This window comes from Rhinolophus sinicus, unplaced genomic scaffold (assembly GCF_036562045.2).
Source record: "Rhinolophus sinicus isolate RSC01 unplaced genomic scaffold, ASM3656204v1 Contig22, whole genome shotgun sequence".
NCBI lineage: Eukaryota > Metazoa > Chordata > Mammalia > Chiroptera > Rhinolophidae > Rhinolophus > Rhinolophus sinicus.
Window position 1 is genome coordinate 1 of NW_027423821.1, and position 13737 is coordinate 13737.

Sequence of the window (13737 nt, forward strand, 5' to 3'; positions counted from 1 at the left end):
AGACAATCACGGTAGGGACCGAGAGGATCACGCAGGATCCAGTTGATACTCAACAAGGAAGGCCTTGTCAGGCACACAGAGGAATCCTCCGCTCCCAGGTGCGGCAGGAAGTCCCTACCCCCCACATGGATTACAGCGCTGTCTTTACCACTGTTAACCACTCCAGAAAGAGCAGGCTAGGTGCTGGTCACCAATCGATTGCTGCCGCATCCCCTTCCCTCAAAGGCACGCAACCCCTGCTCTATGTACACCAGGGATTCGGCCCTCCTGCGGCCTGAGGCACCCTAAAGTGCGAGGAACCCACCGTAAAACAAAGGCTCCTGTGGAGGTGAAAGTACCTCAGGAAGTCTACCCTTCAGCCCCAGAGATCCTTCCTGCAGTAGCTCCTGAGTGGCAACGCCCTCCTCTCAGGCACCACTCACACAAATTCCGGGACCCTCCGGGATGCCAGCACAAGGGCAGAAGTCCTTAGCCTGTCCGTGATGTAGACTGAATAATGCCATCCCCTACGTCCAGGCCACTGGGTGAAGAAACGCTCACAGTGCACAGCTTGGCAGAAGCGTTTCAGCCCAACCCCGTGCTCCTCCACTTTGTCCCTTTGTGTCTCACCATCACTCATGAGACCCAGTATTTCACATGAGGGCACATCTTCTGCAGGAAGCCACGTATCCCTGGCAGGTCTCCCTTTCCCCTGTTACCCGAGCGAGCAGACCAGCGGTGTCACTAATGGACGCGTCACTAATGAGACACGGTGTCACTCATTGCCTGTCCCTCAGTCCATACCTAAAGGAGGAGCGCAGAGCCCGCGGCAGTGTGACGCACAGATCACGTCATACCACGCCGCTGCACTTCACCGCACACTGCCTTAAATGCCGCTCACGGGGGCAGAGGTCTTGAGTGCCCATAAGCTGTCAATATTCCCAGTGGACACTCCAAGGGTCCGTGACCTCTAGGTCTCAAAGTCACCTGTGTTGCGTCCTGTCAGTGCGGCCGCCATCCAAAAGAAGGAATATACACGAAAGTGTCTTAGACACGGGGAGGTCACCGGGTCTGAACCCTGTGTCTGGTACCTTCGCACAGGTCATGGCATCATCCATTTCAGGAGCCTGTCTTTTATTTCCTCCTCACCGCAACCCCAAAATCTATGTCCTCAAAGGAAGAAGCACAGCCTCTCGGGAATTGTGCTTCCTGCTGTATTCTGGGCTCCAGTTCTAGAGTCCTGCTCTGCCCCCACCCCACACACAGCACAATCCACAGGCTGCAGCTCATAGCCCACCCCTGGAGGCGGTCTGCTCAATACACAAACGTGGCCTCTCAGACACACAACACAGACACGGCAGCAATGCTCAACTTCTTTATATCTCTGTCACTGCCGCTCCAGAGAGCTGGCACAAATGCTCTGAATCTTCCTCGGGAGACCCACCCGTCCAGTCGGTGCTGTGCAAAAGAACAAAGGGGACTGATTATGCCACCACTCCCATCTGCAGATGCTCCTAGCTCTTGTTCTGCTCGGCCACATCCCACGCGCTGCCTTCTGCCTCTCAGGATCAGCAGTGCCCCAACACGTACACACGACAAGCGGGCACACACACACATGAGTAAACCCATGGAGGTGTCGCGCGACCACGAGACCTACCCACCAGTTGGGTGAGCGGGTAGCACACCAGTCCCCCATAAAATCCCACTGCAATCCACCCTTTGCGTTTTAAATAGAGACGTGCAGATATTCTATTGGCATTACCAGGATCATGGTCTTGACTGTGGGGCCCTCACGGTTTCTGTAAAATTTCAAAGGGAGTTACAATATCCACATTGTAAAGGGATAGGACAGGACTGGCGGGGTCTCTGCCTCGATGGTATGGAGGGGCACCCTAGGGACTCAAGCTGAAGGAGTTTCAAGAGGCCCCAATGGCAGGCCCCAGAGCGCCAGGGAGGCCACCTGGGAAATGCGGTCAGGAACACTCCTTCTGCCTTGGTGTCCCGGGGCATTGGCATGAAACCTCAGATCGGTTGAAGCCTATCGCTTCCCCTTACGCTCTGTGCACTGAGGCCCCCCCGCCCCAGGTTCTGCGGTAAGCCTCTGCCCCACTCCCAGCGGGAACATCAGGTGGCTCCCATTCTCCTTTGAGCCTCGGTTTCCCCTTCGCTTCCTGCAGTGAGACTCCCCTGTGCCCCACACCACACAGCCCAAGGGGCCCCCCCCCATGGGCTTCCTCCCAGGTCCCTCCCCTCTCGTCTTTATCCCCCGGGTAGAACTGGACCGGCTCGGTCCACAGGTCCTCGCTGTTGATCTGGCAGAGGAAACAGGGCACGCAGCTCAGGGCAGGGCCAAGCGGCCACCTACCTCTAGCTTCCATCAGCATCAGTTCTGACCATGTTCAGAGGGATCGCACCTCAGCTTTCCGGCTAGACCCTGGAAAGTTGTGGTCAGACAACCAATTGAAGAAGTTAAGGCCCGTGCTGTCATGCCTGCGACTGCTGCATCCACGTTCATAGTCCCAGAACCAGCAGACTGACGTGGAACGAGATGCCCTATACCCTGGAGGAAGACACGAGGAACATGACGGACACACTGGCCCAGCACCCGTGCCTCGCCCCTTGTGCCCAGTCTCTACCTATCGTGAGCACCACCACTTACCAGCAAAGCTAACGTGATACTCCTTGATGATCACTTCATTGTGGAAGTAGGGGTTACTCCGAAAGAAAAACTTCAGCTGACAGTGATACCTGGGGTGGCTCAATTCCTGCACCTGCCACGTCCGAGAGGTCGAGAAAAGTGACATGTCTTCTAGCTTGCTGAGCTTGCGTGCTGGCAGCACTCGGGCCCCTTCTCCAAATCACACCACCCTTCCGGGCGCCCCCAGCCCTGCTCCCACTGCCGCCAACCCTGGCACATCATCTCACCTCCAGATTGGTCATGTAGCTAAGCATGTCTTCATCTTGGCCACTGATCAAGGCTGACAAGTGGGGGTGGTTCAGAATCTGCGCTCTGGTCAAGGAGTCTTCATGCTGTGGGAGGCAGAGGCAACAGCAGCCCAGCTAGTCTGGGATAGAGGCGGTACTGCTGTGGCACGTGGCAGGATGCTAGGCCTTGCCACCCACCCAATGCCTCAGCCCCTGCCTTTCATCCTACGTGCGTAGGACTGTGCTATCCCAGGCTGCGGGTTCATCTGATGCTGCCTGTGATGACACGAGGTGGCTGTGCTTGCTGATTTATCCCTGTTCTGCACCTGACTTGTGTGTACCCGTGCTCAAAAAGCACTGCGTATGATGTCCGACTCCTGTGTCCACATTCCCCGTCGGGGGGGGGGGGTTGTTTGTTCCCATGAAGCTGTGTCCACACTCAGCTCCTCGAGATACCTGCGTGCGGAAGGGGGCTCTGTTTTACTCAGACCTAGCCCTGTGATTGCGTTTGTGTGTGTGAGAGGGGGGCACTGGGGATTTGCGTGGACGCGTTCTGGTAGCAGCGCTGTAGCCCGCTCCTCAGCTCGACTAGCAGAGTGGTGTCTTGGGAAGGACGGCGGCATCCAACCGCTTTACACCTACCGCTTAACACCCACATACAACACCTACCGGTGCTTTGGCACTCGACTGTGGAACAACTACCCGCACACAGAGTGCCTGGGAGGAGTGTGTGTGCTCCATTTCTGCTGCGATTGCCCAGGACACTGTGTCCTTGAAATGTCTGCAGTGTGTCAGATACCGCCGTTGCCGGGCACACTCCCTGAGGCCAAGGAAGTGTGCTCGGGTCACCGCTGTGTCGAAAGGATTGGACCATAGTTTCTGCTCAGACGCCTGAGGACTCTCCTGGTCCTCCTACACCTGACCCCAGACGCGTGCTTCGAGGCACTGGCCCTTCCCTCAGCCCTTACCGGGCTTCCACCTGGCCTTTGTCTTTTCTGCCTGCCGTGGCTGTCTTCCGCTCAGCAGCATACCCCAGGCGTCACCCCTAAGGATACGGCTTTGGCCCAGAAGCCATGGATGCACTGGATGATATTCCTTCACGCTCCAGATGAGGCTGCCTGCTCTGACAGATCTTGCGCCTCAGCCGATAGTAGCGCGACTGTGCCGGGCCTTCTCAACCCTCACCTGTAACTGAAGGGCCTGCAGCAGCTCCAGTGGGGACTGCTGGCTGTCCCAGACGGCGTGGTGCCAGCAGGGCCGGCCCAGGCTTGTCCTTCCACACCGGGGCCTGTGACTCCTCCTCACTCCCAACACACCGCACTGCTTCTGTCCGTCCCCCATGACCCCGAGTTCCTCCACGTGCCGCACCTCCTCAATCATCGTCCACAGCCTCCTGGGCCACCACTTCCTCTTCTGTCACGACCTCTACCTCATGTGCGACGTCCTTTACAAGCAGCACTGCCTCATGTGGCCACGCGCGGGCCCCTCCTTCCTGCTCCGACGCCACGCTGAGGATGGAGGCCTCTGCCACCCTCGCACCTGCGGCGGCCTGCAGGGTCTCCGGGAGCCCCGCTGGGCCGGGGCACTGTCGGGCCGCTGCCTGTTGAAGGCACGGTTCCACAGCTAAGTCATCCGAGGACTCCCAGACCGCCAGACCTGCCCCCTTCCCAGCCTCACTCGCCATGGGGCCCTGCTCTAAGCTGTGCAGTGGAGAAGGCGTGGAAGGCGGACGCTCGTGTCTTCAGAGCCGACCAGGCCGCCAGAAGCCTCGGGCCCTAGAGCCGGGCTTCTGGGTTTGGCTGCCTGCCTCAGGCATGTAGTGCGCATGTGCTGAGTGCCCGCGCCCCCACTCAATCCGCTGCAAGGATGCCAGAGCCCCGCTCAGTCCCGGTCCCTGGCCCTGCCTGGCTAAGGACCTCCTATCCAGCTGCTCCCATCCCACCCGTTTGCTTCTTGGCCTGGCTCCTTCCTCAGGCTCACCATAAGCACCTTCGCAACTCGCACTCCTGGAGCCCCCTACCAAAATCAGCCTGCAGCGACGCCCTGCAGCTGGCCTCTGGGTGTTTTCATGGCCGGGGCGCCACCTACTGGCACACTGGACGCTATGCCCTCCACCAAAATCACAGTCCTGTAGCAATTGTCAAACTGTTCCACATGGAGCTCTCAGGAAATAGCCCAGGGAATACATGACCTGGCCTACACAGGGTATCCCTGGAATAGGCATATGTGAGAAGCAACCTGCAGACACTGCCATGGACACTATATGTAGGAGGGCGTGGACTTCATATTTGCAGAATTGACCGCCTGTACTCAAGGGGAAATAAACACCTTATTAACACAGGTCATTCTGTTGCCCTTTCCCTCTGTTTCTCTTTTCTCTCCTCTCTCTCTCTCTCTCTCTCTCTCTCTCTCCTCTCTCTCTCCGTCTGTCTATCTCTGTTTATCCTTCTCACACTGACCTCCTCCCTCCTTCCCTGCCTCGCTGACTCCCTGCCTCCTCACTCTCTTCTCAGGTACCTCTCCTTCTCTCTGTCTTTCTATTCTTATGTCCTTCTCTTTGTGATACCTTTATTTTGTGGCTGTCACGCACCCATTTTCTTGTATCTCGCACTATCGTGTGCTATGAGGTCCAACAAGGTGGAGCTTTGGCGAATAAAGCACATAGTAGAGTGTCTTGTTCACCCACCACTCAATTGCCGTGAAGAGAAGCTGAGTCTCCGTATGGTCACACCTTTGTAAGCTCCTCACTTTGTTCATGCCATGTGTTCCTTTTTTCAACAGATTCTAGGAACACTGACAAACATCCCTCCACCTGGGCCATGTCACTGCAGAAGTTTTGGAGTCTCGAGCTAGCATTACACTTACACAATTTCTTCCTTGTCTTGGTGAACACTGAGAACATTGCTTGGAGGAGAAGAAGGGATGAGCTGTGCTGCTCCCTGCTAAGCAGCTCAGACAGATGCACACCTTCCCTGTTGCGGTCAGTAGGGATTGAATACTCACAACACAAATGCTAGGGCAAGCGGTCGTGCTGCTGGGCAGCACGCACAGCAGAGTGCTCTCCAGCCGACCCTGTCCTTCCAAACTTGTTGACCGTGACTGAGAATAAACTGTGGAGGATTTCCGTAAGGCTCACCATCCGATGCTGTGACTGAAGACAGCAGTGGAATAAAGTCAGGCTCACCAAAATCACCCCAAGCCGTTTTGTTCTTATACAAGTAACCTCAGGGAAAAGTTTCTCATTTGCTTGACGGGAACATAAACAAATGTGTCTGATAAGGGTTTTCTTTTCCTCTACCCTATGCTGATTGGTTCCATTTGGTCTACTGTGTGTACAGCCCCTGTCGGCCAACAAAGGTGTTTTTTTTTTCCTTCCTTTTTTTAACTCTGTTCTATCCAAAGAGGGAGGCAAGGACACTGCTGCAGTGTCTCTGCCCACATATGGCACTGCATCAGTGACACTGTTGCTCAGAACTCTGTGGTTTGGCAGTTCCCAATAGCCCAAAACACAGGTGCTTTTTCTTTCATGAGACGTATCGTAATTCACTGTACTCACATACATCTACACGAGGACGCACACACCGTAGCTCCCCATACCAATGCATCCATATACCTCTCTAATTATCCAAGTATATCCCTATCTATATTTATCTATATGATTCTGCACGTAACTGCTCATGTCACTGAGAAAGCTCACAAAATCCATTTCTCCTCCCATCGATTTTCAGGAAATGATGGGAAAACTACGAATGCTCTGGAGGAGGAGGAATGGTCAGTGGGACCCATGACGGAGATGCAGGGCCTGGCAAGAGGTAAGGATCGAAGCCTGGGACATTTGAAGCAGAGTTCTCCGCCTTCACGGGTCCGCTGGACAAATTGAGTCTCAGACATTCACTGAGTGATCTTTCCGTCTCTCCTCATGGAGAGACCATCTGAGCCATCCAAGAGATTTGTGCAGACCTTTCTTTGTGCCCACCTCTCTCTTAATTCCGACACATCGTCCTTCCTCTGCCCCCGCTGAGCTACATAGCCCGGCCTTCACATCCTATTTTTGAATGTACACACTCTGGTCCTGAACTTTTCCTTATTCCCTGTCACACACTGTGCCCAGTGTGTGCCCAGCAGGATCCATCGTGTCAGGAAAGAAACATGTCGCGTGAGCCAATACCAAAACCATTAGACGACCTGCTTCCCATCCGCTCTAAACTTGAGTGCCCATGCCACGATGCACCCTGAATCTAGAGCCACAGTTGAAATCCTCCCTTACCTGCAGACGACATTTTTGCATACCTTTGCAGAAAGCAGCATTCCCCTACATATGGTAAGAAGGTTTTTTGCCAGTCCGGGCTCTCGTGGATCTCATACATCACAGGGATACCCTCTGGCTTCCCTCGTGGGATCTTTCTCGACCCTGCCAACACCTGGAGTGCTCTGGTAGCTTTCCTACTATGCAATTTACCTCCGCATGAAAACCGCCTCCTTTGGCAGATATCCGAGAGTTTCATTTCGCTGAGACGTGACACCTCCACGACACTCGAACCCCCGCAAATTACCTCGACCCGTGACAGAACGAAAAGGAGTGCTGCAACAGGAATGGGCATGACAAGAGCAGAAACAGAAGCACACCCAGAAGTGGACAAGGAGTTTGGGCCCGGTAGGGGTGGAAGATGTGGGGTACAGAGGGTCATGTTCACGGTGAGTGAAACAGCAGCAAACTCACGTGCACAACGCCAGATACACTGGCGCAAATATCCAAAAGGTGCATCAGAAGGGAGACTAACATGAACACAGTGGCCAACACCCGCCACAAGTCACCGCCTTTGGAGAAATGGAGCCTGACCGCTCCTGCACTCTCATGCTTCCAGGACTAGACTGCTCCCGGAAAGGACTGGGAACACTGCGGTAGGGTCACCATGAGCTGCTTGATAGTCAAAAGAAGATGCCATCACTTAACTGTCCGGCCATGCCACCCAGCACATCTGTGCAACATTGGACTTTCGGTGCGAGTGCACTTTACTTGGAACCACATCTCAGAATTGCGCCCCATGAGAAGTTGCTCAACTGCTTTCAGAGGGTGCCAGCTCTGCCCAGCTGTATTCCCCAGTCACAGTGCAAATAGGCCATGTTCTCAGGGCTGCGCGAAAAGCCCAACATAGGCAGGCACGTCGACCTACGGCAGTGGCAGGCTTCCTTCCCTGCTACACACATGAATGAGAACGCTGCCACGACACACCGACCATCGTCTCAGGCCAAGCCAAATCTGCAGCCAACCCCGGTGCACTGTTGAGCCATTGTGTCCTGAGGAGAGGATTATGGATGATCCCTTCCCCTCATAGAGCCTCATCATGAAATCCGCGTGACCTTCCTAATTGCGGAGAGCAGACAGTAAAGGCTGTTAAGGAACACCTAAGGGGCTCGTACTCGTGTCAACCACGTCCTGGTCTGGTGTGCGCACACGCCCCGACCCTAGGGTCACTGGGAAGTCTTTCCCTTCTGCAAGCAGACAAATTTGAGGGACTCAATATGAGAGCTGCCAGGAGTAACTTTAGCATAAAATGTGGTGCTGGAAAGACAGGTTGCCATTCCCTCTCCGTGGACCTCTGGCACAGCAGGTCAATCCATCCTGTCCAGAGCCAATGCCTCCCTACACCCCTCTACTTGTATGCGTGACGGGTCATACACATTCTGATGCCGCAACCCTGAGGAGCAGCTGGTCATATACAGTGTTCCTTGCAGGCTAACACGGGGACTAATGAATGTGGCTCTCAAAGCCTCCAACCTCTGAGATTGAGTGTGGGGGGCAGTGAGTGATTCAGTGAGCTCAAGGAGACCGGACAGCGTGAGCGACCTCAGACAATACGGTAGGGACCGAGAGGATCACGCAGCATCCAGTTGATACTCAACAAGGAAGGCCTTGTCAGGCACACAGAGGAATCCTCCGCTCCCAGGTGCGGCAGGAAGTCCCTACCCCCCACATGGATTACAGCGCTGTCTTTACCACTGTTAACCACTCCAGAAAGAGCAGGCTAGGTGCTGGTCACCAATCGATTGCTGCCGCATCCCTTCCCTCAAAGGCACGCAACCCCTGCTCTATGTACACCAGGGATTCGGCCCTGCGGCCTGAGGCACCCTAAAGTGCGAGGAACCCACCGTAAAACAAAGGCTCCTGTGGAGGTGAAAGTACCTCAGGAAGTCTACCCTTCGGCCCCAGAGATCCTTCCTGCAGTAGCTCCTGAGTGGCAACGCCCTCCTCTCAGGCATCACTCACACAAATTCCGGGACCCTCCGGGATGCCAGCACAAGGGCAGAAGTCCTTAGCCTGTCCGTGATGTAGACTGAATAATGCCATCCCCTACGTCCAGGCCACTGGGTGAAGAAACGCTCACAGTGCACAGCTTGGCAGAAGCGTTTCAGCCCAACCCCGTGCTCCTCCACTTTGTCCCTTTGTGTCTCACCATCACTCATGAGACCCAGTATTTCACATGAGGGCACATCTTCTGCAGGGAAGCCACGTATCCCTGGCAGGTCTCCCTTTCCCCTGTTACCCGAGCGAGCAGACCAGCGGTGTCACTAATGGACGCACTAATGAGACACGGTGTCACTCATTGCCTGTCCCTCAGTCCATACCTAAAGGAGGAGGCAGAGCCATGCAGTGTGACGCACAGATCACGCCATACCACGCTGCACTTCACCGCACACTGCCTTAAATGCCGCCACGGGGCAGAGGTCTTGAGTGCCCATAAGCTGTCAATATTCCCAGTGGACACTCCAAGGGTCCGTGACCTCTAGGTCTCAAAGTCACCTGTGTTGCGTCCTGTCAGTGTCGGCCGCCATCCAAAAGAAGGAATATACACGAAAGTGTCTTAGACACGGGAGGTCACCGGGTCTGAACCCTGTGTCTGGTACCTTCGCACAGGTCATGGCATCATCCATTTCAGGAGCCTGTCTTTTATTTCCTCCTCACCGCAACCCCAAAATCTATGTCCTCAAAGGAAGAAGCACAGCCTCTCGTGAATTGTGCTTCCTGCTGTATTCTGGGCTCCAGTTCTAGAGTCCTGCTCTGCCCCACCCCACACACAGCACAATCCACAGGCTGCAGCTCATAGCCCACCCCTGGAGGCGGTCTGCTCAATACAAAAACATGGCCTCTCAGACACACAACACAGACACGGCAGCAATGCTCAACTTCTTTATATCTCTGTCACTGCCGCTCCAGAGAGCTGGTACAAATGCTCTGAATCTTCCTCGGGAGACCCACCCGTCCAGTCGGTGCTGTGCAAAAGAACAAAGGGGACTGATTATGCCACCACTCCCATCTGCAGATGCTCCTAGCTCTTGTTCTGCTCGGCCACATCCCACGCGCTGCCTTCTGCCTCTCAGGATCAGCAGTGCCCCAACACGTACACACGACAAGCGGGCACACACACACATGAGTAAACCCATGGAGGTGTCGATGCGCGACCACGAGACCTACCCACCAGTTGGGTGAGCGGGTAGCACACCAGTCCCCCATAAAATCCCACTGCAATCCACCCTTTGCGTTTTAAATAGAGACGTGCAGATATTCTATTGGCATTACCAGGATCATGGTCTTGACTGTGGGGCCCTCACGGTTTCTGTAAAATTTCAAAGGGAGTTACAATATCCACATTGTAAAGGGATAGGACAGGACTGGCGGGGTCTCTGCCTCGATGGTATGGAGGGGCACCCTAGGGACTCAAGCTGAAGGAGTTGCAAGAGGCCCCAATGGCAGGCCCCAGAGCGCCAGGGAGGCCACCTGGGAAATGCGGTCAGGAACACTCCTTCTGCCTTGAGTCCCAGGGCATTGGCATGAAACCTCAGATCGGTTGAAGCCTCTCGCTTCCCCGTACCCTCTGTGCACTGAGGCCCCCCCGCCCCAGGTTCTGCGGTAAGCCTCTGCCCCACTCCCAGCGGGAACATCAGGTGGCTCCCATTCTCCTTTGAGCCTCGGTTTCCCCTTCGCTTCCTGCAGTGAGACTCCCCTGTGCCCCACACCACACAGCCCAAGGGGCTCCTCACCATGGGCTTCCTGTCAGGTCCCTCCTCTTTCGTCTGTATCCCTCGGGTAGAACTGCACCGGATCGGGCCACAGGTCCTCGCTGATGATCTGGCAGAGGAAACAGGGCAGGCAGCTCAGGGCAGGGCCAAGACCCCTGCCACCTACCTCTAGCCTCCATCAGCATCAGTTCTGACCATGTTCAGAGGGCTCGCACCTCAGCTATCCTGCTAGACCCTGGAAAGTTGTGGTCAGACAACCAATTGAAGAAGTTAAGGCCCGTGCTGTCATGCCTGCGACTGCTGCATCCACGTTCATAGTCCCAGAACCAGCAGACTGACGTGGAACGAGATGCCCTATACCCTGGAGGAAGACACGAGGAACATGATGGACACACTGGCCCAGCACCCGTGCCTCGCCCCTTGTGCCCAGTCTCTACCTATCGTGAGCACCACCACTTACCAGCAAAGCTAACGTGATACTCCTTGATGATCACTTCATTGTGGAAGTAGGGGTTACTCCGAAAGAAAAACTTCAGCTGACACTGATACCTGGGGTGGCTCAATTCCTGCACCTGCCACGTCCGAGAGGTCGAGAAAAGTGACATGTCTTCTAGCTTGCTGAGCTTGCGTGCTGGCAGCACTCGGGCCCCTTCTCCAAATCACACCACCCTTCCGGGCGCCCCCAGCCCTGCTCCCACTGCCGCCAACCCTGGCACATCATCTCACCTCCAGATTGGTCATGTAGCTAAGCATGTCTTCATCTTGGCCACTGATCAAGGCTGACAAGTGGGGGTGGTTCAGAATCTGCGCTCTGGTCAAGGAGTCTTCATGCTGTGGGAGGCAGAGGCAACAGCAGCCCAGCTAGTCTGGGATAGAGGCGGTACTGCTGTGGCACGTGGCAGGATGCTAGGCCTTGCCACCCACCCAATGCCTCAGCCCCTGCCTTTCATCCTACGTGCGTAGGACTGTGCTATCCCAGGCTGCGGGTTCATCTGATGCTGCCTGTGATGACACGAGGTGGCTGTGCTTGCTGATTTATCCCTGTTCTGCACCTGACTTGTGTGTACCCGTGCTCAAAAAGCACTGCGTATGATGTCCGACTCCTGTGTCCACATTCCCCGTCGGGGGGGTGGGGGGGTTGTTTGTTCCCATGAAGCTGTGTCCACACTCAGCTCCTCGAGATACCTGCGTGCGGAAGGGGGCTCTGTTTTACTCAGACCTAGCCCTGTGATTGCGTTTGTGTGTGTGAGAGGGGGGCACTGGGGATTTGCGTGGACGCGTTCTGGTAGCAGCGCTGTAGCCCGCTCCTCAGCTCGACTAGCAGAGTGGTGTCTTGGGAAGGACGGCGGCATCCAACCGCTTTACACCTACCGCTTAACACCCACATACAACACCTACCGGTGCTTTGGCACTCGACTGTGGAACAACTACCCGCACACAGAGTGCCTGGGAGGAGTGTGTGTGCTCCATTTCTGCTGCGATTGCCCAGGACACTGTGTCCTTGAAATGTCTGCAGTGTGTCAGGTAGCCCAGATACACGTTGCCCGGGCACACTCCCTGAGGCCGAGGAAGTGTGCTCGGGTAACCGCTGTGTCGAAAGGATTGGCCCATAATTTCTGCTCAGACGCCTGAGGACTCTCCTGGTCCTCCTACACCTGACCCCAGACGTGCTTACGAGGCACTCGGGCCCTTCCCTCAGCCCTTACCGGGCTTCCACCTGGCCTTTCTCTTTTCTGTCTGCCGTGGCTGTCTTCCGTTCAGCAGCATACCCCAGGCGTCACCCCTAAGGATACGGCTTTGGCCCAGAAGCCATGGATGCACTGGATGATATTCCTTCTACGCTCCAGATGAGGCTGCCTGCTCTGACAGCTCTTGCGCCTCAGCCGATAGTAGGCGCGACTGTGCCGGGCCTTCTCAACCCTCACCTGTAACTGAAGGGCCTGCAGCAGCTCCAGTGGGGACTGCTGGCTGTACCCAGACCGGCGTGGTGCCAGCAGGGCCGGCCCAGGCTTGTCCTTCCACACCGGGGCCTGTGCCTCCTCCTCACTCCCAACACACCGTACCTCGTTCTGTCCGTCCCCCATGACCCCGAGTTCCTCCACGTGCCGCACCTCCAATCATCGTCCACAGCCTCCTGGGCCACCACTTCCTCTTCTGTCACGACCTCTACCTCATGTGCGACGTCCTTTACAAGCAGCACTGCCTCATGTGGCCACCCGCGGGCCCCTCCTTCCTGCTCCGACGCCACGCTGAGGATGGAGGCCTCTGCCACCCTCGCACCTGCGGCGGCCTGCAGGGTCTCCGGGAGCCCCGCTGGGCCGGGCACTGTCGGGCCGCTGCCTGTTGAAGGCACGGTTCCACAGCTAAGTCATCCGAGGACTCCCAGACCGCCAGACCTGCCCCCTTCCCAGCCTCACTCGCCATGGGGCCCTGCTCTAAGCTGTGCAGTGGAGAAGGCGTGGAAGGCGGACGCTCGTGTCTTCAGAGCCGACCAGGCCGCCAGAAGCCTCGGGCCCTAGAGCCGGGCTTCTGGGTTTGGCTGCCTGCCTCAGGCATGTAGTGCGCATGTGCTGAGGGCCCGCCCCGCCCCCCACTCAATCCGCTGCAAGGATGCCAGAGCCCCGCTCAGTCCCGGTCCCTGGCCCTGCCTGGCTAAGGACCTCCTATCCAGCTGCTCCCATCCCACCCGTTTGCTTCTTGGCCTGGCTCCTTCCTCAGGCTCACCATAAGCACCTTCGCAACTCGCACTCCTGGAGCCCCCTACAAAAATCAGCCTGCAGCAATGCCCTGGAGCTGGCCTCTGGGTGTTTTCAT

General features: G+C 56.2%; 2 protein-coding genes across 2 annotated transcripts; both read right to left on the reverse strand.

The window, feature by feature from the left end:
* Positions 1-2179: 2179 nt before the first annotated feature.
* LOC141569858 (testis-specific Y-encoded protein 1-like) lies at positions 2180-4245 on the reverse strand (the record flags this gene model as incomplete). The annotated part of the gene is made up of 5 exons (XM_074324381.1): positions 4090-4245; positions 2905-3009; positions 2639-2750; positions 2394-2539; positions 2180-2291 (listed from the first exon to the last, which is right to left on the reverse strand). Coding segments are annotated over exons 1-5 (631 nt in total), but the record flags the coding sequence as incomplete, so codon positions are not given.
* A 6712-nt stretch (positions 4246-10957) lies between these two features.
* LOC141569854 (testis-specific Y-encoded protein 1-like) lies at positions 10958-13347 on the reverse strand. Its single transcript, XM_074324377.1, has 7 exons — positions 13341-13347; positions 12987-13263; positions 12717-12891; positions 11650-11727; positions 11384-11495; positions 11139-11284; positions 10958-11032 (listed from the first exon to the last, which is right to left on the reverse strand). Exons 1-7 carry the CDS (start codon positions 13345-13347, stop codon positions 10958-10960), a joined length of 870 nt encoding a protein of 289 aa, XP_074180478.1.
* Between the last annotated feature and the right edge of the window lie 390 nt (positions 13348-13737).

Coding starts and splice junctions, on each gene's coding strand:
- LOC141569854 (XM_074324377.1), bottom strand. Junction 11,496..11,649: donor GCTACATGACCAATCTGGAG/GTGAGATGATGT, acceptor CGGACGTGGCAG/GTGCAGGAATTGAGCCACCC. Junction 11,033..11,138: donor GGTCTAGCAGGATAGCTGAG/GTGCGAGCCCTC, acceptor TTCCTCTGCCAG/ATCATCAGCGAGGACCTGTG.